Source organism: Urocitellus parryii, chromosome 12, assembly GCF_045843805.1.
Source record: "Urocitellus parryii isolate mUroPar1 chromosome 12, mUroPar1.hap1, whole genome shotgun sequence".
Taxonomy (NCBI): Eukaryota; Metazoa; Chordata; class Mammalia; order Rodentia; family Sciuridae; genus Urocitellus; species Urocitellus parryii.
Genome location: NC_135542.1, coordinates 18378121 through 18404077, shown reverse-complemented (window position 1 = coordinate 18404077; position 25957 = coordinate 18378121). Strand labels below are relative to the sequence as shown.

Sequence of the window (25957 nt, the reverse complement as noted above, 5' to 3'; positions counted from 1 at the left end):
AGATTCCCAAATGTTTAATTTGTATTGCTTTTAAATATATTGAACATAAAATTAAATTTAGTGAATGCTTCTTTGTAGTTGATTGGGTAACTCGTGTCTGTCAACAGATGCTTTTTATATAGCTTTTACAACTTGGCATTTTTTAACAATAGCATATGATTAGATATCTGTCTACACATAGAGAGGGATTGGCACATACAAGAACAAACAGATTTATAAAGTTCATCTCTTCTTAAAATCTAATTTTTCCTTAATGTCCAAAGAAAAATGTGGAATGAAATGTTTGAAATTAACCTCAGTATCATCGGTCACCTTTTGAGATTTGTTATTCATGTAGTTAAACTGTGATGTGAATCTTTGTTTTAATTTCCAGTTAAGCTTCCTATAATTTGAAAGATTTCAAAGCAGTGCATATCCTAATCAGATCCATGTAAAGTTAAATCAGTACCATTATTATCAACTCCTTGAATTGTAGCCAGACAGTCAATGAGCAGTTATTATTTTTTCCACCTGGCACTAAGTTTGACTCTCATATATGAAGTTTAAGTGCCCATACAGCCTGATATCCTTCCAGGTGTTATGGGGCTAACGTAAGGTTTCAAAAGCAATGACAGCAATCTTATTTTCAAAGATCTAAATTTAATAAGTTTGTTTTGGAATTTTTATTCTTTCAATGTAAACTCCCCTTTGGCTGGACAGGGAGAGCTCCCCCTCGAAACACAACAGTGGACCTCAACAGTGGGAACATTGATGTGCCCCCCAACATGACAAGCTGGGCCAGCTTCCACAACGGTGTCGCTGCTGGCCTAAAGATAGCCCCAGCCTCCCAGATTGACTCCGCATGGATTGTTTACAACAAGCCCAAGCATGCTGAGTTAGCCAATGAGTATGCTGGATTCCTCATGGCACTGGGTCTGAATGGGCATCTTACCAAGCTGGCCACTCTCAACATCCATGACTACTTGACCAAGGTGAGACTTGCGCTCCAGGTCCTGTGCTGCACCTTGTCTGCCTGCTGCGTCAGCCCCTCCTTGCTCTGCTGGCCTTTCCTTCCTGTCCCCCTGAGTCTCTTCATCTCCTATAGGCAGGATCATCTTTCTAAAGTGTGTAAGCCAGTGTGGGCCATTCCCCTGCCAGAACTGTCCAGCCATCTTCCACTGCCCTTGACGTGCCGCTGGGAGCCTATTTGATGCTCCCTGCTTCTCCAGCCACATCCACATCATCTTCCATTGCTCCTCCTCAACTTGAGTGCCCCCTTCCTGCCTCTTTTTTGGGTAATTTGTGCTCATCCTTCAAGTCCTGTTTATGTCAGTTTCTGGTGGTGGCATTGTGGTGGGTACTGGGATTGAACTCAGGGGCACTTGGCCATTGAGCCACATCTCCAGCCCTATTTTGTATTTTATTTAGAGACAGGGTTGCTTAGTGCCTCACATTTGCTGAGGCTGGCTTTGAACTCTGATTGTCCTGTCTCAGCCTCCCCAGCTGCTGGGACTATAGGCATGCGCCACCGAAGCTGGCTGGCTGTGTCATCTTTAGAGATTCCTTTCCTGATAATCCTCTAGCTCATCTAATCTTAAATGGGTTCCTTTGTAAATACTCTTTTATGATACTTGGTACTTCTTAATTTTTTTATACTAATTAAAAAATATTTATTTTTTAATTGTACACAATACTTTTATTTTGTTTGTTTTTATGTGGTGCTGAGGATCGAACCCAGGGCCTCACGTGCTAGGCGAGCACTCTACTGCTGAGCCACAACCCCAGACCACTAATATTTTTCTTATTTTCCTGTTTTCTCTCTCCCTCTCTCCCCTACCTTTCGGTTTTTGTGGTGCTAAGGATCACACCCAGAGCCTGTGCATGTTAGTGCTCTACCACTGAATTACACCCCAACCCTTTTATTAATTTTTTTTTTGGTACCAGAGATTGAACCCAGGGGCACTTTACCACTGAGTCTCATCCCCAGCCCATTTTATATTTATTTTTTCTTTTGAGACAGGATCTTGCTAAGTTGCTTAGGGCATTGTTAAGTTGCTGAGGCTGGCCTAGAACTTGCAGTTCTTCTGCCTTAGACTCCTGCTGGGATTATAGGCCTATGCCACCATACCCAGCTTTTTTTTTTTTTTTTAAAGTCATAGATTGACACAATACCTATTTCATTTACCTGTTTTTATGTGGTGCTGAGGATAAAACCCAGTGCCCCACACATGCCAGGCAAGTGCTCTACCCCTGAGCCACAACTGCAGCCCTGTAATTATTTTTTAATAATGGACTAATTTGTGTATTTTTAGTTTAACACTTTTTTCCTTATTGTACACTATCTATAAGAGAGCAAAGTCCATGTTTACCACTATATTCTTGGTGTCTGTCATTGCCTATCTCATAAAAGTTCTTACTGGAAGTGGCAGGTAGTATTTCATTTAAAAATACATATTTGTTTGGGTAGTGAGTCTTAAGTTTACTCTCCTTCCATCTTAGGGCCATGAAATGACGAGCATTGGACTGCTACTTGGTGTTTCTGCAGCAAAACTGGGCACCATGGATATGTCAATCACTCGGCTTCTTAGCATTCACATTCCTGCTCTCTTACCGCCAACATCCACAGAGCTTGATGTTCCTCACAATGTCCAGGTGGCTGCAGTGGTGGGCATTGGCCTTGTATATCAAGGGACAGCTCATAGACACACTGCTGAGGTCCTCTTGGCTGAAATAGGTATGGGATTAATAGTGTTGAAAGACATTATTGTCATAGGTAAATGTGTCCCACTCCATATGATCCCAGGTTAAGTCATAGTAAAATTACAAAAATTAAGGAAAAACAGTAGTAGCTTTTATGAGCACAGAGTAACTAACAAGCTACAAGTAATGGTTTCCAAGGCTTGTGTTACTGTGCAGATAATTAGATAGGTACTTATTTGGCAGCCCTGTAACAGAATTCCAAAATGAGGTACCTCTGGTCTTAATCACATGTGAGCATGTGATTTTATCCACTGTGTCTTTTCCAGGCAGTGTCTGGCAGTGGCCCACTTAAAACTCAAGAGTTGATTGTTTGGGCCCCTGGTGTCACTTTGTTTCTTCTGCTGGGCAGTAGCGCTTGCAGCGGAGTGGAAGATGGAACCTGCACATGTCCATATGCTTTAAATCATCTCTTCTGATGAAGCCCAGAGCTGTGTAACTGCTGTATAAGTACTTGTTACACATGTTACTCAGGGAATGATGACCGGAAAAGGTTGTGCATGATCAGTAAGAGGGAACCAAAGAATGCAAGCACGCTTCAGTACTGTATCCATGGTGCCTGCTGGGGTTCCAGACCAAAGCCGGCCTCCAGGTCCACTGGAGGCTGTTTCAGAGGACAAACATGGTAGGGCAGTGCAGATTGGGGCTGATAATGGGGTCTACTGTAATGATGAAAGAAATTATTCACAAAACTGGGATGTTCCTGTTACCAAAATATAACTTAAGTTGTTGATGTGAAAAATGCTTACTCAGGAGGTATCCAACACTGGTATTCATCTTCACGGTAACTCAGCATACTGTGGCTGTCTCATAGTGATAACTGATGCTGTCATTGCATGGTCTCACCGCCGAGCATACCTCTCTTACATTGTATGGGAAGATTTGATTTTGATGTGTATGCTTTTTTATACATTGCCATCAGAATTGCTTTTTGAAAATAGATCAATCATAAAGTTTTTTTAAAAAAAAATTTTATTAGTTGTTGATGGACCTTTATTTATATGTGGTACTGAGAATCAAATCCAGTGCCTCATACATGCTAGGCAAGTGTGCTACCATTGAGCTACAATCCCAGCCCCATCATAAATGGTTTTTAAAATTAATTTATATCGTATAACATCTCCTTGAGTTGATGTCTTGTAAAATGCCTGATCATTTCTGTCTTCAGGACTTTTTAGGTTGTTTCTGATTCTTTGCTACTTATGTATAGGTACCTTTATATAATTTTTTCTTTTTTAAAATTTTTTTTTAAGAGAGAGAATTTTTTAATTTTTTTTTTTTTTTTTTTTAGTTTTCGGTGGACACAACATCTTTATTTTTTTATTTTTATGTGGTGCTGAGGATCGAACCCAGCACCCTGCGCATCCCAGGTGAGCGTACTACCGCTTGAGCCACATCCCCAGCCCAATAATTTTTTCTTTTTAATTGCATTTTCCCCCCAGGGGATAAAATCCTAGGCATGTGAACTCTTTTTGGAGGGAGTGCTCTTTATACGTAATACATTTTGTTTTCTTAAAGGGTAGAGTTAGAATTATGGAGTGCATTTTTAAAGTGTGAATTTTATATCCAACCTAACTTTTAGGATCAATACATAGAAATTTTACCATAGTAGCGATCAGTCTTATGTAGATTTAAAATAAGTGAGAATGTATCCAGAGAAAGTGTAGACGCAGTTTGTGATGGTGTCACAACTTTCTCAAGGAGTCATACTGAGCCCGTTTCTCTTAGGCAACTTGAAAGTCAACTCTACAAAATTTGTGAGTTGGAGTCTTAGGAGGCTGGCTTGAACTGGTTGCTCTCTTCCTGCAGGACGGCCCCCTGGTCCCGAGATGGAGTACTGCACTGACCGAGAGTCATACTCTCTAGCTGCTGGCCTGGCCCTGGGCATGGTTTGCTTGGGGGTAAGCTACATGTTCCCATGCTCCACTTGGGACATCTGCATGTCTAGAGGAATGACCTTGACTTTTAACTTGGATGCCACTCTGCCCTGCTGTGATTTAACCTGATTTCTCAGCCCTTCCTTCTGGAAATTTTTCAAAGTTTTGCAGATAGAGAGAAATTGTAATGAAGAGTGGGACCTGAGTGTGTCTTCCCCCTGGCTTAGATAATAGGTATTCATGAGAGAACTAAGGGAAAGAAGTTTCTTGAAAAAAGTTCAAGACGTAAGGTGAAGAAGTGACAGCCCACTCTGATAGAAAACAAAATATATGATAGGAGTCCTCAGAGTCGGCTGAAGTGCTAGCTAGAAATAAACCCTGACCCTCTCTTGCCATTGTGATGTTTACTTTTTATCCCAGAATGCTGCCACAGTAGCATTTGCTTTGTGACACTTGCAATGTCTGGTTGGCCCATCTTTAATTTCATATAAGGGATGTGTATGAAATGACGGCAGACATTTCCTCAAGTGATTGTTCCACTTGGAATGTAGTTCCCCTGAAGAACCACTAGTTCAGTGTATGGTCACACTAAATGGCATAAAGAAAGTTTTTTCTTATGTGCAGTCAAAAAATTCACCATGTGTTTGACCATCTGTTGGAGTTTTGACTTAGCATTTGAGCTGAAGAGGCAGGGTACAGTGGCAAAGCATCATTCTGGGAATGGGGCCTGAATTCGGATCCTGACTAGTGAGTTAGGTCAGTTGACTCCATTGTTGTCTATGGACAGTTACCTCTGTGGACTGTTGAGCAGAACTGCCTTGTTGTACATCTAAACCTGCATGTATAGCTAGGTGACCTTGGGCTTAATCCCTCTTTACCTCACTTTCCTGGTCTATAAAATGGGACTCTTAGTAGTAGCTCTTGGCTAGGGTGTGTGAATTAAGTGAGTTAATTCATGTTAAACATGCACAGAAAGGAACCTGGCAACCTGCAAGTAGCAATAAGTTACTGATTACCGTTGCTGGAAAATTTTACAGGCACAGTGATTCACACTCCAGGTTTCAGTTACACAGCTAATCTTTTCCTTTACTGTAAGGTCACTGACTGTTTTGAAGCTTTTCATGTATTTTACAAAATCAAAGTACTTAAACTTGAACACATACATTTTATAATTTTTATGAGAATAGTTTCAATATTATCTCATAAGGAATGTTTATTTTAATTGGAAAGAAAGCAAATCAAAATACACTGATTTGAAGTTAGTTCAGTGTTTCACCTGTTGTGGGTATGTGTTATGGATTTTCTTTTGTAAGATTTCTCTTCATGCCTCTTGTTTTGTTTTGTAGCATGGCAGCAATCTGATAGGCATGTCTGATCTCAATGTGCCTGAGCAGCTGTATCAGTACATGGTTGGAGGTCATAGGCGCTTTCAAGCGGGAGTGCACAGGGAGAAACATAAATCTCCAAGCTATCAGATTAAAGTAAGTCCAGATAAACTAACAGAACCTAAGAAGTTAATTTGATAACAGTTGTTCTCATATCAACAGTTGTAGATATGCTACTTTGAGGTGTTGACTAGCATTCAGAAACATAGTTCAAAGTCTTAACATCAATGACTTCTCTTTCAACAGGAAGGAGATACCATAAATGTGGATGTGACCTGTCCAGGTGCTACTCTAGCTTTGGCTATGATCTACTTAAAAACCAATAACAGGTATTTGTGTCCTTGCTCAATCTCGCCATGACAGCCTATCTTCCTTTCTGACCTCAGTAATAAATTATCTTACATATTAATTTTCTTTCTGCTAAAGGAACCTGATTTTCCTTCTCTTAAATTCTATAGGTTAGATTACTGTAAGTAATCAGAATTGGCAGTGTAAATTGCTGTCATACTGAATTGTCTAGGGAATAATCACGAGAACAAAAAACTGTAAATGCTCAATGCAGATGTAGGTTTTTACTCCTGAATATTTTCAGCTGGATGCAGAACCCAAGGATATAGAGGGCTGAATGTAACTGCCAATTTCTATTCTTTTCTGTTTTGTAGTTAATGTCACTGGCAAACAGTGTCAAAGGTTCTTTTTGAACATCATTGTGAGGATTGGTTAAGCCAGAAATACTTACTATTATTTGTTCCTGGTTAACTATTTTTAAAAATGATTCTGCTTAGCTCTGAAGCTTTGCTGACTGCCAGACAGCCTGCCTTTCAGTCCTAGTAGTTGCTGACACTTAAAAGTAGACCTTTGACATTTATTTTAACATTTGCATAAGAGAGTAATATAGTTGGGTAGGAGACACATTATATGATAGTGTAAGTCTTTTCATTTAAAAAAATAGAATAAGATGCATGAAACTTTTCAGTGTTCAAAACTCCTCCCTTTAGAAGAGTGAGAGTGTGGAGAACTGACAGAGTGGTCAAAATTCTTGTTCATGTTCTGTTCAGGTGAATGTGTGTATCAGTGCCTTCTTGACCCTGGGAATACTTCAGTGAACAAAACAAAACTAAAAACCTCTGCCCTTGTGGAGCTTAGGTTGTTGGAAGGTGCAACACATACATAATAAATATTTGGTTAGAGAGTGGAAAGTATTATGGAAAAAAGATCACTGGAAGAGTGGGAAGCAGCATTTTGAAGTTTCTTAGGATGCTTGATTCCTTTCCTCTCTATCTGACTATAACCCCGCTGGGACCTCCACCAACAGATCCATCGCAGACTGGCTCCGAGCTCCTGATACTATGTATTTGCTCGACTTTGTGAAACCAGAATTTCTCTTACTTAGGGTATGTGCATTTTCATTTTTCATTTCTGTTGACATGAGGGGAGTTTACTTAGGCTTTTCAAATTTAGCTTTCAGATATAAATGCATTGACAAGAGAGCCTTTTGCTTTTAATTCATGTATATCTGATTGGCAATGTTCTTTTGAAATATCCCAAATACAGCTTCAGGAATTGTAGGAAAGGCAACCACATTGATAATGCTTGATGTGACATTTCTCTTATTAATAGTAATAGAATTATTATTATTATTCAAAACTTCCTTAAAAAGCAGCAAGTAAGGGCTGGGGTTGTGGCTCAGCGGTAGAGTGCTTGCTTGCCTCGCACATGCGGGACCCTGGGTTTGATCCTCAGCACCACATAAAAATAAATAAGTGAAATAAAGGTATTGTGTCCATCTATAACTAAAAAATAAATATTAAAAAAAGCAGCAAGTAACTAGAACTTTTTTAGCTTTTGTATTTTATATATTTTTTTGAATTATTAAGAGTGTAATAATATTGTTAAGGGTGTAATGACAGTAAAAATTTTACAGTTGCCTAAAATTTTTGTCTTTTTTTTTTTAATGTTAAACTTACTCTGTGAAATCTTTTGAATTACGGTGTGTAGGCAGAGCTGTGATTCCTCTCTTGTGAGATTTTTCTTTTATACAACAATTTAAAAATCTTTTCTAACTCCTCTAAATATTGAAGATGACTGGTACAATTTTAATTTTTCTTTAAGAGCTAAATATTTTAATGAGTAGCCTAACTTAATACTCTGCTTATTTTTCAAAGTTGCCATCAACTAGAAATGATTCTTAAATATTATTATTATTTTTTTTTTAAAGAGAGAGTGAGAGAGGGGAGAGAGAGAGAGAGAGAGAGAGAATTTTTTTTTAATATTTATTTTTTAGTTCTCGGCGGACACAACATCTTTGTTGGTATGTGGTGCTGAGGATCGAACCCCGGGCCGCACGCATGCCAGGCGAGCGCGCTACCGCTTGAGCCACATCCCCAGCCCTTAAATATTATTACTGTTAAAAAAATCTATAAACTTTGCCTGCTCTGATTAATTTTATCTGTTATGCATTTTTAAGACCCTTGCTCGATGCCTGATTTTGTGGGATGATATTTTACCAAATTCCAAGTGGGTCGACAGCAATGTTCCTCAAGTAAGTACTTCAATAAATAGTAAACCTTTAATAGCATAAAATTGGTATTTTCCAAAATCCTGTAGAATAATTTTTCTTGTGAAGGCAATATTGATTACTGGGATATCCAGTTAAGACAGAAGAACTTGCATTGTGAAAGTGTGTACTGACCACAGACCTTAGCCTTCCCTTTTGACCCTAGATACCTAAAAATTATGGTTTTTTAAAAAAATCAAAATACTAGAAAAGAATTTTGAAATTTCAGTTCTAATCATACATTTATCTAAGATGATATTTTAATTGGTAAAAATTTTGGATCATTTATAGTTGTTTGAATTATTTCATAGCATGTTTATTAAATAAGCCAAGTGTATTAGTTAAAAATAAAGAGGCCCCTTTGTAAAAACTTGGAATCAAATATTATAACTGTTTCCTTTAGTTCGCTATTCATTTCTTGTGGTCTCTCACTTCATTTGTATTTTGAAACAAATCTAATTATTCTAGATTGTCTGTTTCCCTCAATATTTTCATAAGAAAAATCTCAGAATAAAGAAATGTTGAAAAAACTTCATATGAACATCCATATTTGCCAGTAGATTCAACAATTAATAATTTATTCTGTTATCTAATCTGTCACTTTTGTATGAATTCCAAAGTTGCAGTAATGAACTTTCCTGAATAATTGAGTATGCATATCCTACAATATGTGTGTGTGCACGTGCGCGCGCACACACACACACACACACACACACACTCTCTCTCTCTCTCTCTCTCTTTAGTTAAAGGAGTCAGTATTTTTGTTTCTTACAAGACACAGTTTATATACCCTACAGAGCACAAATCTTAGTGTGCTCCCTGGTAAGATTTGACAAATGCATATGCCTGAGGACATAAGCCTGTGTCCCTTGTTCCCCTTCCCTGAGCCTGTCACATACCCCCATTCTCAACAACCAGCATTCTGCTTTTTTCTCCAAAATATATTATTTTTACTGATGTAGAAGTTTACATTAGTGAAGTATAGTGTACATCCTTTTTGTCTAAAGACTTGCTTCACTCATCATGTTTTTGAGACACTGGTGAGTATGTTAATAGTGCTTCTTTTTTTTATTAAGCTGCGATCCATGGATGCCTCTATCCATTTCTTTCTCCATTTTCTTTTGTGGGACACTTGGACAGGTTCCAGGTTTTGGCTCTCGTGCCTCAGGCTTTCATGAACATTCATGACAACTAGGACCCAGCCCCCAGAGCTCAGTATATCACTGTTGCTGGGAAGCCCAGGCTGATCCAGAGTCACCCAGCTAAGAGGGGCTGGACAAGACTACAGCCTGGCTGTTGGGACTCTGGAGCTTCAGATTTTTGCACTGGACCCTGTACAGGACTTGAGTATGGTGGTCTTTTCTTGTTTCATGTGCACCTCTAGCTCCACAGCTCTTAAGTGATCACGCATCTCCTGTGACCACTCAAATCTGTTATGATTTTTTGGTTTTTAACTTTAGGGAACCATAGAATGGTGACAAAGGACCAGATTTAGGACTCTTCCCTACCCCCCAGTTATTTCCAACTCTGTTCTTTAATGATACGTAAGTGTGATGTTGCCACCAAGGGTGGTACAGATTAATAGAAGTAATGATTATAGCTAACACTTACAAAGGACTTACTATGTGCCAGGTGTTAATTTTAAGAGCTTTCCATGGATTAAGTAGTCTGATTCTCATAGAAAGGTGGGACCAACTGTTATGCTTATTTGTAGATGAGTCACAGAGCCATCAAGAAACTTGCCTGTGGCCTCAGAGCTTGTAGGTGCCTCTGCTGGAATTCAGAGTCAGGCCTTCAAGCTCCTCAGTACATGTTATGTTTGAAGATTCAGAGTATATTTTGAAGACTCAGAGTAGCCTAGAAGTGCCTGCTGTCCAAGTAGAGCTTTCCTGTTACCATGTGATGCTGAGGGCAGACACTTCAGTATGAATGAATCTTGAGATGAGGTTATTCATGTGTGTACAAGTAACTCACTTCAGAGTAGTGTAGTTCCTTAGAATGTCACTCAATTTCTGAGTAAATAACATTCAAAATTTAAAATAAAGTCTATAAAGGAAGGGAGGAAGAGAGAAGAAGTTACCAGCTTTTATTATTCAGCTAACATAATTGCTTGTCTCATTGGGATTATGTAGGAGAAAGGGTATATCAGATTTTCAGTTTATTTATTTGATAGATGCTAGGACAGTTAATTTGTATTATACATTACTTATGACAAAGTTTCCAAATTTAGATCCTCTGAACAAGGCAATTCGATTTCACTCAGAGAGATACTATTTTCTCTTATAATCTGTCAAGACAGATTATCATTTTGATGATATTCAGTCCATAGATGACTATTGTTAGTGACTTGTGAATATTTATTGTATTCCTGATTGTTATTCTCCTGAACAGTCTTCAGAACAGGATTAAAAGAATAAATCTTCACTTTCACTTATGTTCTGTGTACTTTCATGCATTTAGAGAACATGTAGCCTTTTCTATTTGTATTTTTTCAGAGTAAAAGATGAAATCTGTTCTTGGCTGTTAAAGGTAGATATTCTGTGTCCTGTTATTGATAAATTATTCACTCCCTCTACTGAAAGGAAAGGGGTGTCTGCCTGAGCATGTTGACAGTGTGGTTTAGCCCTGATAATGAGCCCAGCGAGTCGCCTCCCCTCTGGGCAGGTAGGCTTGGTACCACAAGCATCCCATGAAGGAGTGTGTCTGGTTGGATTTCTCTCCAGTGGCTTTTTTCTTCTCCCCATCTCCCCTCATCCCTGCCCTAGTTCTATAGCCATCATCTTTGTGTTTTAGTTGACTGTGTGAAATGTTGTTATTACTATATTAATTCTGAATATACTTAAGTCTTCTTGCTTATATTTGTTCAGTCTTATTCAATTCTTATTCCATTTTAGATTTGAAATATGATTGTGTTTAATGTGAATAAAATATGGACCTTTGAATGCAATGGTTTGGTGAAGCTTGTTTTATGTAAATACAGCCACCAAGAGCAGTATAGTGTTCTTCAAATTATTAAATATTTGTAACTAGGACAATGACGTTCAAGTACTCTTGCTTTCTATCTTGACAGATTATAAGAGAAAATAGTATCTCTCTGAGTGAAATTGAATTGCCTTGTTCAGAGGATCTAAATTTGGAAACTTTGTCGTAAGTAATATATAATACAAATTAACTGTCCTAGCATCTATCAAATAAATAAACTGAAATGTCCAAATAGTAGTACTGTTGTCTCTGAGAGCTTTTGCTTATCAGATGTTCACAAAGTTAATTTTTTTTTTTTTAACTCTCTGAATATAGAAGCTCTTTTTGGGAGGGTGGGCGCGTGGATGGGTACCAAGTGTTGAGCCCAGGGACCCTTAACCACTGAGTTACATCCCCAGTCTTTTTTAGGTTTTTAAATTTTGAGACAGGGTGTTGTTAAGTTGCTGAGGCTGGCTTTGAACTCATGGTCTTCCTGCCTCAGCCTCCCAGACTGCTAGGATTAGTCGTGTGCCACCATGTCCTGCTCTGAATGCAGAGCTCTTATCTATCCCTCAGGAAACAAGATTGGAGATTTAACTTGTACCTGCTCTTCTTTCATTCTTTCCATTTAAATTGGCAACAGTTCTTTAAAATTCTGTTTCTGCGGCATATGAAACAGTAAGCAAGAGGGAGACACTTCATCAGTAAGGTTCATGTGGTGCTTCTGGGAACAGCTGCACAGAACATGCTGATTGGTTCAGGTACACTTGAGCATTCCCAGAAGGATGTGAGCTAGGTTAGACAACAGGATGTTTGTGACTTTTATCCCAAGATAATAGATAATAATGCTTTTAAAGGAGAATGACAGTTAAATTTCTCATTATTGTTTTCAGGCAGGCACATGTCTACATAATTGCAGGAGCCTGTTTGTCTTTGGGTTTTCGATTTGCTGGCTCAGAAAACTTATCAGCATTTAACTGTTTGGTAAGAAGTAGCTTGGTGTCCTCTGTTCTGTTCTCTATTTCTCTCTCTCTCTCTCTTTTTTTTTTTTTTTAAATCAAAGTCTTAAGTTGCTTCTTTTAACGTTGAATTTTTCTTTTGTTTTCTCCAGCATAAATTTGCAAAAGATTTTATGACTTATTTGTCTGCACCTAATGCTTCCGTAGTAAGTCTTTTTATGATTTTTCTTGGGACTAAAATAAAACTCAAAGAAAATTCACTGATAATCCAAGTACTTAAGTGTTGTCAAATGTCTCTGCTGTTTGAATTAGAAATGGGGAATTTCAGGCTGTGGTGTATATTTTAGTTTTGTTCTGGGATATTAATGAGGTGAAAATATGATCACCCTTGAAGGATGCACCAGCATCTAGATTTTGTGATGAGAGAATAGATAGGAAAGACCCTGGCACTTGGGGATGATCATTCCTCACATTTTCGGTACTGAATGTTGGGAATGACTTTTTAAAAAGATCAGCACTTGGTGAAGATTCAGTTGCTCTGGTGTAATTTCTGCTCTACTGACAAGAAGGTTGCTAGATTTTATTTCCTGGGAACACCACCCAGACCTATGCAGTGGCTAAATTCACTGGTTGTCAGCCCTGTGAGCTGGGAAGTGCGGGTAAAGGAGAAACTCAGCAGTGGAAGAGTTTGATGTGCTCAGAGATACTGCAGAGCAAATTCTGTAGGGCAGTTATTAATTTTTTTTGATGCTAACTTTTGCCTTTTTCATTTAATTTATCATTTTAAAGGAATATTTATACTTTACAGAAACAGCAAAAAATGTTTAGGTACCTAGTAAAAAAGCCTTATTTTTAAAAATATGTATGTATACATATAGGAAAAAGTATAGAAAAAAATGAATCTAAAATGTCAGAGCTAATTCTCATTGGGTCATGGGATTCCAAGTGATTATTATTTCCTTCTTGGCACTTAAGTTTTTTGAATGTTCTATATTGAACTTAAATTCTTAATCAGTGGAAATACTCGTTCTTACAAATTTCTTTAAAGTTACAAACACTGATAGCCTTCCAGTGATGGTGTGTTTAGTGTTGGTGATAGGAAAGGTAACGCAGGTGTAGCAATGTCACCATTTCTTGTCATCAGACAGGCCCTTACAACCTAGAGACCTGCCTGAGTGTGGTGCTGCTGTCCCTCTCCATGGTGATGGCTGGCTCAGGGAACCTCAAGGTTCTGCAGCTTTGTCGCTTCTTGCACATGAAGACAGGAGGTGAAATGAACTATGGCTTTCACTTAGCCCACCACATGGCCCTTGGGCTTCTGTTTTTGGGAGGAGGAAGGTAAATGAACATGTACTTTTTCCTCAATAAAAAGATCTCATGAGTGAGGTCTATAAAGCTGACCTGAATTTTCTTTTTCAAAAGTATAATTTTCTGTTCTTGGCTCTTTGCTTTTTCATATATAAATGTTGGAATTTGTCATGTTCCAGTCTAGATGATCTGACAAAATATTGATTGATATTCACGGATCATGTGCATCACTCTTAGGGCAATTGGACTGTGCCAGTCTTAAGTCTCCAGTCTGTGAATGTGTGCATGCCTTCATCTGGTAGCTCTAGCTCGTGTGACTGGCCAGCTGCTACAGTTCCTACAGGACATGGGCTTTCCCCTTTAGAGACCGAGCCCACCATTGACTCACCTTTCTGGGAGAACAAACAATAAAGATTACCAGGAAGGTGTGAAAGTTTTCTTAAAAAGTTTTATGTAATTGTCTTCTTTTAACTGTTTAGAATTAAGAACACTTAAAGAGATGTTGCAATAAAAACTCGTCTCAGTACATGATTTATGAAAAAAACTTTTTCCTTTCGAAGTAAGCCTCTGCTTTATCTTATGCCCATACTGTCTTCTGCCATTGTTCCACATGACCTGACTGCTGGCTCAGTTTCTGTATTGAGTAGATCTTCCCACTCTGCTTCTGCTTTTTTAGTGACTTTGGTTTCAAATGATTACTTGTACTCTTTAACAACATTTATCATTCTAAAGGAACATTTATGCTTTACAGAAACAGAAGAAAAATGTTTAAGTACCTAGTAAAAAGCCCTTTATTTTAAAAAGCCAGGAACTGGAAGAAGAAGGTGGCATGCTTTACACATGACTTTGAATATTTATAACTTCTAGGATCGCTTCCTGGTCCTCACTGCTAAGCTATTGTAGGTTAAAACCTTGCTTATTAATTCTGAGGTTGGATCAAACAAATGTGGGATGTTGTTTTTACTTGAAGTACTTACTACATGACATTGAAATGATTTGAGGACTGACTGAAAAGTGAGCCGTTTGTACATTGACACACCTATATTTATCAAGGCTCTTTACCTGTGTGCTTTGTCATAATACCCTGGTTTCCTCATTCTCAACAGTGCCTTTGAAATATGTGCATGAAAATTATTAACTGTCCCTATGGAATTTGCTCTGCAGGTACTCTCTGAGCACATCAAACTCTTCCATTGCTGCACTCCTCTGTGCCCTCTACCCGCACTTCCCAGCTCACAGCACTGACAACCGGTGAGTCTAGGGATTCCGTCTTCCAGGTGATGTTCCTTTGGTTCTATGAGGGGTTAATTTGGTTGTATTTGGTTTCATGAAACTTGTTCCATTGTTTGCATTGTTCTGTTCTTACACTTTGCCAATTTTCTCCATGGCAAAATCTTTAAAGAAGTTTTTCTTTAGAGTGTCAGACCAGAAGTCCTCCAGGAGTTGGACATTGAATGGCTGGCCAGTCTGCATCCTTCTGAAACCTGTAAAACTGCTTGGAACCCATAAATAGGCCAAGCAAAGTAAAATTTTGTAGAGAGGAACTCATCAAGTAAAGGATAGTAGTCAAGAGATGTGCAAGAAAATACCTTTTTTTGCTGTAATAATTTAATTCAAAGAAGCAGTCAAATGATAACAAAAGTTTTTGCATTTTATAGCTCAAACACTTTATTTTCCCCAGAAATTTCCAATTAGCAGATGTCTTGTGTATGGGGAAAGGAGGAAAACGGCTTCTTAAAAGTGACATCTCAGATAACCACTCTGCTTAACCCCCTGTTCTGCCTAGAGAAGGGACAAGAGACTCATCCTGTGGTAGAGAGGTGTCAGGAGCAGTCCTCTGGTGGTAGAGAGAGAGGGGTCAGGGGCACTCACTGTAGTCACCTAAAGCATCATTTTAAACTAGAGCATATCCTATAACCAACAATAGAAGAAAGAGGGCTCTTTTAGGAAAGTGTCCTGACCTGAGATCCCAAGTCTGTTGATAGGCCAAGCATAAGTATGAAGTTCATATAACCCTGGGATCTTGTGTCTGCCATTTAGGAAAGATTTTTTTTTTTTTTTTTTTTGGAATTGCTGAAGTCTGTCTACGGCCATACCACCCTGAATGCGCCTGATCTCATCTGAATTGCTGAAGTCTTATTGGGTAGTGTACAATAGTTGGGTTAGCTATTTTAAAAGAAGGAATTTAGTGATAAGCATCAAGAATCTTCATGTCGTTTATAAACATTTTTACCTTTATTGGTTTATTTTTAGTGGACTTACAGAGTGGGTAGATCTGGGTAGGAAGAGGGAGGCTATTTATAATTTTTAAAATCTTGAAGTTTCATTTTCTTACTCTTCTGTGGGATCTATAAACATAAAAGCTGAATATTTATATTAAAATGTAAATTTTAAAGTTGAAAAAAATTTTTATTAAAAACTCAAAAAGTACACTCTCTCCCCGAGACAGACAGACAGACAGACACACACACACACACACACACACACACACACACACACACACACACACACTCTGCCATTATCTGACCTACCAATTTTTGTTGTACTGTGTATTTCAAGGGTGTGTATATGTACAAGAGCTTTGCACTCTGAGAAAATGAGCCTTTTTCCTTACCAACACTTAAAAGGAGAAGGAGAAAAGAACTGGAAGTAAATCTCTGAGAAGGCAATGGAGGTACCTGTCAAGCAGAGAGAGCTATTTGGGAGGGATAGATTTTTATCAGTGGTCAAGTATTTTATCAGTATTTTTTTTTTTATTTAAAAAAATTTTTTTTAGTTGTAGTTGGACACAATATCTTTATTTTATTTATTTTTATGTGGTGCTGAGGATGGAACCCAGTGTCTAGCACATGCTGGGCGAGCGCTTTTCCGCTGAGCTACAACCCCAGCCCCTATTTTATCAGTATTCGTGAATGAATACTTTCCTGCAAAATGTTGTAATTGGTAACTCAGGTAAAGAAATCTTGGGTCATGGATCATGTAATGCTTTTTATTTTTTTATTTTTATTATTATTATTTTTTTAGTATTTATTTTTTCGTTTTCAGCAGACACAACATCTTTGATTGTATGTGGTGCTGAGGATCGAACCCGGGCCGCATGCATACCAGGCGAGCGCGTATACCATTTGAGCCACATCCCCAGCCCATGCAATGCTTTTTAAAAGAGACCTTCTCCATTACTTTTTTACTAAACTTGTCATCTTCCGTCAAGATTGCTCTTCCTTTGAAGGTCTGTTGCAGCTCTGTCCTTGGCAGCCCATGGGCCCCACCATCTTGGGCATCCCTTTTGTTTTCTGTGCAGGTATCATCTCCAGGCACTGCGGCACCTCTATGTGCTGGCTGCAGAGCCCAGGCTTCTGGTGCCAGTGGATGTGGACACGAACACACCCTGCTACGCCCTCTTAGAGGTCACTTACAAGGTAATTTTTGTGATCCATCTGGGCAGGTCAGAATGGTTCAAAAGTGTTATTTAGTAAAATGTGATAGTAGGGAGTTGAACTCTCATAAAAATTGCACCTTGCCTGGTGCAGTGATGCACGCCTCAAATCCCAGCTACTTGGAGGCTGAGGCAGAAGAATCACAAATTTTAGGCCAGATGTGGGAATTTAGCAAAAACCTATCTCAAAATGTGCTGGGGGTGTAGCTCAGTGGTAGAGCACAAAGACTCAGTCCTTTGTTAACACTCCCACCCCCAATTTAAGCTTCTCAAGTTCTTGTGCAACCCGCCAGCACATGGACGCTCATTTACAGTCCCTGGGTTACTTTTCCAGGCACCATCAGCTATCTTTTGTCCTTGAAACTTACAGTTTAAAAATGTTCCTGGTAACTGTACATGGCTTATAGTGGTGTCTGAAAGACTACTTGGGTAATGTATGATTGGGTTAGAATTATTCTTAGGTTTGTTGACTGAGCACTTGAAAACCCAAAATTGTATATTTGATGAGTGATCTTTTATTTTGATGCATGAATAGGTTGCAAGTCACATATCCTTCCTTTAGCAAATTGTTCAGTTCCTTCTGTGTGTCAACACTGAGCTAGGTGGCATTGGCATATTCCCTGAGGAGCTTCTGTGCCATGATGAGCCAGACAAGGGTGCACTGAGAATAGGGTGTGACTATGGGAGGATTTGCAGAGTACAGAGATGAAGTGTCCTTGTCCTGCTCTGGTGGTTGGGGCAGTTGTCATAGTGGACATGTGCCAGGAGAATGGGGCTTTTTTTCAGCACAGGGGACAACATGTGCATAAACCCAGAGGCCTTACCAGTGTGGCCCCTCATGCTGCTGGCTGTGAAGGGCAGAGCTTGATATCATGGGAAGTGACACATGCCCTTTAGAGGAACTGAGACTCATTCCCTAAGACTTGAGTACAGAGAGGATTTTAGGCCATTTGGTGGTCTCTGTACAGTCTGCAGGGAAGGGGAGGTGTGGACTGTAGACGATTCCTCTGGAGTTTCTGCTGACCACTGGGTAAACTGCGGCTGTACTTTTATCTTTGTAAAGGGCACTCAGTGGTATGAACAAACCAAAGAAGAACTGATGGCTCCGACCCTTCTTCCAGAACTCCACCTTTTAAAGCAGGTCAGTTGGGTGTGACTTAGGGATGTCTGTCCAAGGGTTCAATTCAAGAGGGGTGTCACATTAACAGTGACTACACACAAGCCTCTGCCCTGTATTTGGTTAGAGCAGGGCAGAGGCTTATGTGTAGCAGGGGGGAGAGTCATGAGGAACAGAGGTCTTGTCTCAGAGAACTTTCCCCGTAGGCTCGGTGCCCTCAAGAAGGGACCCACTTGCAATGTCAGGTTGACCTCAGTGTCTCCTCCTACTGAGTTAGGATGTCCTCTGAGAAGCATGGATTTCAGTTGATAACATGAGCACTTTTTCAGTTTTTGACTGATTGTGTTTACATTTATCTTGACAGATTAAAGTTAAAGGCCCAAGATACTGGGAACTGCTCATAGATTTAAGCAAGGGAACACAGCACTTGAAGTAAGTATATTGAATTTTGAATTTCTCAAAATATACCTTTTAGAAAATGAACAGAAATGTAGGGAGGTATAAATTATAGATCGTTGTCTGAGTGTGATCACCCTTTGATTTCTTCCAAGATAGTGTGTAGGGTAGGTATCGAATAAAGTGGTCTTAATCTTTGATAATAGAGTTTGCATTAGGAAGTGAAGACTTTAATTCAGAATAAAGCCCCAAAATATTTACATTTATTCATTGAAAAACTTGAACTGACTTTGAGACAGCAAATGGATTGTTTCTTGGTACATTAGTGAAAGATTTAGTTTAGGGAAGTAAGGCTGATACATATGTCCACAGCGGGGACTTCGTCATGACAGCTGATGGTCCCACATGTCTTTCCTGTTGTGCCTCTTTACTATTCTCTTGTTAGAATATTCTCATAATTTAAAATTATAGTAGATTGTTTTGAGGTGGAAATAGTCATATGCAAGGAATTGCTCAGACTGTTAATAATTTAAAAGTTAGGTAGTGTATAAGTCTTTTAAATATCCAGAAAGTTAAGTCATGTAATATTCTTTTTTTCATTTTTGTCCCATTTTTATTTTCCCACTCTATACAGTAACTGGCTTTTGTGTTACTATGATTTTAGATTTGTAGTATTATTTCCTCTCTGCTGCAGAGCAATGAATAAATGTACGTGTATTCCATACATAGTGATAAGGGACATGGGAAACACCAGGAAGTGTTAGTTAAAATACCACCATTGAAGCTCCTCTTGCAACAGATGATGAAGATGCCTTCTCCTTTGACAGGTTCCGTGACTAGGCAGGAAGGGAGGTGGGACTCTATTTCAGGCCTTCTATTGAGGGCTATTTTAAGTTAGAGACAGTGAATCACCATTGGATTTGGTGGGGGATGGTAGACTTCCTCTCCTGTAAATGTGACGTTGGAAAACACTGTTTTTCTAGCCATGAACTGCCAGTAGTGCCTTATAGTAAGTTCAGCCTTTTTCTTTTAGGTCTATTCTTTCCAAGGATGGGGTCTTATACGTTAAGCTCCGTGCAGGTCAGCTCTCCTACAAAGAAGATCCGATGGGGTGGCAAAGTTTGTTGGCCCAGACTGTTGCCAACAGGAATTCTGAAGCCCGTGCTTTCAAGGTAGAACCGATTGGTAAAAGCAATTGGTAAAAAGACAGGAGGAAATAGTTCCAAGTCCCACTAGCTTCTTGTTGCTGCAGATTATGCTGTCTGATTAATGTTGGGTTCCTTTGCTGTTTTACCTGATGGCCTTAATAAAATAGGGTCAGTCAGTACTCTAAGTAAGACTTGCATTGTGTGGCAAGGACAGTCACAATATATCTTAGCACTATAATTTAGTTCGATAATTTTATTTATTAAAAACCCACAAGTCAGTGAATATTTACTTAATTCATAGCAAAATAAGAGATTTTTGTAAGCTAGCAATTATTATTTTCCATTTTTAAACCATCATTTGTTTCTTAGATCTTGGTGAGGATCACATGATGACAGATATAATAGGCTTCCTTTTTTAGTTTATGTTACTATTTCCCTGCTACTTAACTGCCAGTACAGTTTAAAATGAAGTTTAAATGAAGTTTAAAATGAAGAAATGGTTTAAATAAAAGAATGAATGCATACTTTCATCCCTGTGACAGGTTTTGTGTGTATCTGTTCTACATTCTGAACTTGAGGTTTCCTACACTAGAAATTTGTTCATAATCATTAAAATCTCTGAATTTAAACCCAGTTTTTAGAAATTCCAGGAGCAAGTATGTTCTTGCTCATGATGCGTAGTCCAATATAGCCAGGACCCTAATTATGTATAAGCAAGGACTTGTCAGGTCAATCAGCTACATGGCAGCCAGAGGATTGAATGAGCATTCTTTCTTCTTCCAAGTAAGGAGAAAGTAGTTTATTTTAATTCCATTCACATTTCATGTTAGGTTAATTATTTTTGATAGAGCTTTTATAATAGTTACCAGGATTTAAATCTGTAAATAGTTCCCAGGGTTGACATCAGCAAATTTTGTCTGGCAATATTTAATAGGTTGTCTGTGAGGCAATCTTACAAAGTTTAAGTTAGGCTCTCTATCTCAGAGACTAATCCAATTTGTAAAGAATTGTAAATTTGAAGTTAAGATTTGAATTTCAGTGGAAAAAGAATATAAAAGTTAAAGATGGGTTAGGAGTCTACCTCAGTGGTGGAGCCCTTGTCCAGCATGCACAGGGTCTGGGATTGATCCCCAGCACTGGGAAAAAATAAAGCAAAACCACAAAGAGATATCTCAACTTCTTGCCTGATGGGAGTTCAGAAATAAAATATGGACCTTGGTGGAAAATAGCTATACTTTCATATTCCACATTCAATCTCAGACCTTAGATTCCCCATTTCCCTTCTCCCTGCCACGCAGCCGCCCTTCTGCATTCATCTTTGATATTTGTTATTCCAAGTACCTCAGATAAGTGGAATCCTGTGGTCTTGTCCTTTTGTGACTGGCTTATTTCAGTGTTCCTCCTCCTCATTTTCCAGTGTCAAATAGGCTTGTGCATTAGATAAAGGACAGGGAAGCCTTTTTCAGGGGAGTTGTACAAAATAGAAGACCTGCCTATTATTGGCCTTTTGATAAACCAGTGGGCCAAAGGCTTTGTGTGCCTTCTTAATGGAACAGGCTGAGGAAGCTCTAGCAAAGTTGGCACCATCTTGCTTCTGTGTGGACACTGTGAGGCAGGAGAGCAGAGTTCTTGTAACTCCACATTATGATTTGAGCAGAAAGGAAAATGATCTTTTATTATCTCACTTATGTTGATGTTTGTCTCTTTAGCCAGAAACAATTTCAGCATTCACTTCTGATGCAGCCCTTCTGTCATTTGCTGAATATTTCTGCAAACCAACTGTGAACATGGGCCAGGTAAGTACCGTGTGGTTGCTGAGCTCTGGAACAAGAATCCGTTGTTACTTCTAGCTGGAACCACAGAAAGCATCTCTAAGAGCCATATTTGTCTTTGAGATCCATGACTTGCCTCAGATGGTTTTTGACAAGCGTAGAGTTCCCTACTTTAATTAAATTCAGGAGAAATAATTATAAATTTCCTACCTTAATAAGAAAAACCAGTTAACATTCCTCAGACACAGTTTTGATGAGTGGTAATTTCGGATATTCTTTTCTGAATTCATTTGTTTCCAGTGTTTACCAGCTTTTTTGTTTTTATATAATTTCATTAATTTTGTTTCCTGTGTATATTATAGCCTTTCTTTCTGTTGGGAATACAGTGTTCTCTTCAGAATATCAAGGGTGCCCAGTGGCCCCTGATTTGACCCGCTATCCCAACAGGGAAAGAGTGGATGTAAGAATCAGATGATCTAGAGTTGAAGCCTGTTGTCTAAAGTGTGTGTTTGGCCTTGGGGAAATTCTCAGTCTCTCTAAGACATCATTTCCTCATGTCTAAGTTGGGATTCTAACAGAGTGCACCTTGCAGTGTTGCTCTGAGGGTTGAATGATGTGACCTTCCCTCTTATTGGCTAATTCTCACTATATATTGGACTCTGTTGAGTACTTTACATAGTTTTCTTACTTAGTTCTGACCCTGAGGGTAGATACTTTATTACTCTGGGTTTAGGGATGAGGAAACTGCCTCTCAGAGATGTCATGTGCCCTGGATCACATGCTAGGAAGGGCTGGGATGTGCGCTAAAGGCCATAGGTCTCTGAGAATGCTTGAGCCTGCCCTTCCCCAGCTGCCCTTCAAACCTGCTTCCTCCAGACTTGTTCTGGGAAATGTCTTCTCTTGTGTCTTTGTTGATGCTACCTTCTGGACCCTGTGTGCTCCCCTTGGGACCCTGGTCTTCCCAGCCCACCCAAAGCAGATTCTTTGATGTTCCTCCTCCTCCTTTTGCCCTAGTTGATCTATTATTCTCTTCCAAGGCATGTGCTATCCTTCACTGTCCTTTGGGACCTAATTTTGTTTGTTTTTCATTGATTTTGAGTGTAGCCTGTCCTGTGAGTTTTAAAGACCTTACCGTTGTATCATTCACTGAAGCACATTAAGGGTGGGCCATAGTGGTGGTTGTACAATTGTCTCTTGAGTCGATTTTGGAAAATTCTTTGTTCTACAAAATACTTGTGATTTTTCCACAGAAACAGGAAATTCTGGATCTCTTTTCTTCAGTGCTTTATGAATGTGTTACTCAGGAGACCCCAGAAATGTTGCCTGCATACATAGCAATGGATCAGGTATAGTTTCCACTGCCTTTTACTGATCTTATGAGCTGCATTTAAAAAGGACTGTGGTATTACACATTGAGGAAGACGATTAAATCACTTTGCCTTTTCATGAAACGGATCACTGTTCCTTTTTTCTCTTCCAGGCTATAAGAAGACTTCGAAAAAAAGAGATGTCTGACACATCAGAGCTCTGGCAGATCAAGTTGGTGTTAGACTTTTTCAGCTCCAGAAGCCATCAGGAGCGGCTGCAGAACCACCCCAAGCGGGGGCTCTTCATGCACTCTGAATTCCTCCCCGTGGTGAAGTGCACTATTGATAGCACCCTGGACCAGTGGCTGCAAGGTAATGACAGCATTGTGCCCTGATGTGCTTGAAATACGCTGGGCCCCTCCTTTCCTCTTCTGACAGTTTTTCATTGAAAGTAGGATACACTAAGTATTAGCCAGAATGCCTATAGAGGGAATGCTTCCTTCCAGTGAGGTGAGTTAGACTCTGATTGTCTGTTTCTACTTTAGAGAACACATGCAGCCCTCCCTTAAACCTTACATAGAGTATATGCAGCATTTTAATACCACTGGGGCCTTGTCTTATCCTCCCTGGCATCAGATGACATTGTCTTCTGCTTCTTGTGGGTGTTAACCTGTTCTCACCTGAGGCCAGCAGCCACTGCCTTCCTTTTTCATGTCTCAGCCAACATACACTTGAAGGTGACATGTGCTTCTTGAGTGGATGTTGTTCACCTGCCTGTGAGCCAGTGAGTGAGCACCAGGGACACTGACAGTGGCTTTCTGCCACAGAAGCGCCGACTTGTGATTGCAGAAAGGCGTATTGTCACATATAACTGGCCATATTTCTGATTCTGAGGCAAGCAATGGGCTCTGTGTTTGTGGAGATGTGTCTTCTGGTTACGTAGCTTGGCATTGATTTTCCATAGTCCACTCCTCCAACTTCTCAGTCTATTCAGTTCATTCATATGCTTCCAATGAATATCTGATAGCAACCTGCTTTGGGTTGATACTGGCCCTTGTAGTATCAGTAGTAGCAATTCTTGCTTGATTCTTTATGCTATCAATTATCAGTAGAACCCAAGAGTTTGAATATAATTCAGTTAAAATCTATCCCTCTAGGAAATAAGTTTCTGGGGGAAAAATCAAGTGGTAAACCACATTGTGGGGGATTGACATGGGGAGCAGCAGTTTCAAACTCCTGGTGTTCATGTTTAGCAGTTGTATCCACCCTTTGCTTTTCTCTTGGGATTTAAAAGATCACATAGTTTTAAAACTTTTTTAAAAATAATCATTTTTATTCTTATTTTGGGGGAAATACACAAATTATTTCATACATTTTGTATTTTTCTTTTTATTGAGTTTTGCATTTGATTACTGGTAGCAGACCTGTGCTATTGATGAGAACCAGGCCCTTAAATCTTTCCAGGTTCACTGATTTGCAAAAATCACACAACACAGTGAAACTTTGGCAGTGACTGGAGCATTTCTTAAAGTGCTGCCCTGGGCTGTCCCATTTGTTAGGGCATTGGGTGGACTTCACCATCTTCTGACCTTCCATTTAATTCCACTTGCCACTCTGATTTACCAAACTGTGAGCGAGTTCATTTTCTAATGGAGAACCATAGAAAAACTCCTGTTGTTTTGGCAGTACAGGAGATCCAATCTTGCACATACTAGGCAAGCGTCTACCACTGAGCTAACCCTCTGTCCCTTTTACATTAATTTTATTGTATTTTGAGACCAGGTCTCACTGAGTTGCTGAGACTGGTCTTGCCTCAGCCTCCCCAGTAGCTAGAATCACAGGTGTGTGTCACCACGCCCAGCTGAGTTCTTGAAGAAAAAGCAGTAAGGCACTCCTTTGCACCCTGTTGTGTCCTCAGCTCAGTGCCCTCTCATTCCTTCACAGCTGGGGGCGACGTGTGTGTGCAGGCCTATCTCAGCGGGCAGCCAGTGGAGGGGCCTGAGCTCAGCATGCTGGCCTGCTTCCTCGTTTATCACTCTGTGCCTGCCCCACGGCACTTGCCGCCTGCAGGACTGGAGGGTAAGTGTGTGTCGGTCTGCTTGCTTGTGCCACCAGTCCCTGTGTGCTTGGGCTGTGTGGTGAGCTACTCTCTCCTGTTCAGCCTTCCTCTTCATTTGTGCTTCATTTGTCATCATTGAGAATTTTTTCTGAAAACAAAACTACATGTGCTTTACATCTACCTGCACTTCTATTTATATTGAGAAGAGGATGGATTCTTTCCACACAACTGCCAATCAGTGTATCTAGCGTTATCTACTGATACGCTAACTGTTCATGTTATTCCTATTAGTTAATTTTTTAAAATTAGTCTACACTGCTCTTTTTTAATATTTATTTTTTAGTTATAGGTGGACACAATAGCTTTATTTTACTTTTATGTGGTGCTGAGGATTGAACCCAGCCTCATGCATGTCAGGCAAGCACTCTACTTCTGAGCCACAACCAGCCCTTCTATTAGTTGATTTTTTTAATTTAAGTTTTTAAATTTTTCTTTAGGATTTTGTGTCTTTAAGATTTTTATAATTATATAATCTTAGCTTTTGCTATTATAAAGTTTTAAAATTCACAGGAACCTCATTTTGTGTATGTGTAGGTTTTCTTATGCTGGAGAGTGTAAAAAATTAATAGCATTAAAACTACTGTATTTTTTAGAATATGGAAACAGACACAAAGTTTATCCAATGGGGTGAATAATAAAGTATGATATCACTTTTAAATCGCTGTCACTTCAATTGAAGGTAAAAAATATTTTTAGAAGCACAAAAGCTGTTTTCATTTAATCACTTAAAATTTAATGATGTTATTAGTTTATTGCTGTTTTGAAAACCTCAGATGAAAATGCATTTTATGGAGGCGTCTAGTTATGGTCATGATGAAATTGCTTTCATTGGACTGACTCTCCCACAAAAACAAATGTAAAAGCTAGACAAAGCATTGG

At 39.2% G+C, this 25957-nt stretch overlaps 1 protein-coding gene across 3 annotated transcripts in view; it reads left to right on the top strand.

Annotated features, from left to right (window-relative positions):
- The window catches only part of Anapc1 (anaphase promoting complex subunit 1), an 81954-nt gene that overhangs the window by 51743 nt on the left and 4254 nt on the right, over window positions 1-25957 (top strand). For all 3 annotated transcript variants that reach the window (XM_026380053.2, XM_026380054.2, XM_026380055.2), the window contains 20 exons: window positions 700-971; window positions 2479-2713; window positions 4546-4637; window positions 5960-6094; window positions 6245-6327; window positions 7314-7392; window positions 8466-8540; window positions 11626-11702; window positions 12410-12500; window positions 12628-12681; window positions 13620-13813; window positions 14948-15034; window positions 17085-17202; window positions 18283-18360; window positions 18701-18768; window positions 19766-19904; window positions 21590-21676; window positions 22903-22998; window positions 23133-23331; window positions 24904-25038. In XM_026380053.2, the coding sequence (XP_026235838.1) occupies window positions 700-971; window positions 2479-2713; window positions 4546-4637; window positions 5960-6094; window positions 6245-6327; window positions 7314-7392; window positions 8466-8540; window positions 11626-11702; window positions 12410-12500; window positions 12628-12681; window positions 13620-13813; window positions 14948-15034; window positions 17085-17202; window positions 18283-18360; window positions 18701-18768; window positions 19766-19904; window positions 21590-21676; window positions 22903-22998; window positions 23133-23331; window positions 24904-25038 (2394 nt within the window). The remainder of the gene's footprint in view (window positions 1-699; window positions 972-2478; window positions 2714-4545; window positions 4638-5959; window positions 6095-6244; window positions 6328-7313; window positions 7393-8465; window positions 8541-11625; window positions 11703-12409; window positions 12501-12627; window positions 12682-13619; window positions 13814-14947; window positions 15035-17084; window positions 17203-18282; window positions 18361-18700; window positions 18769-19765; window positions 19905-21589; window positions 21677-22902; window positions 22999-23132; window positions 23332-24903; window positions 25039-25957) is intronic.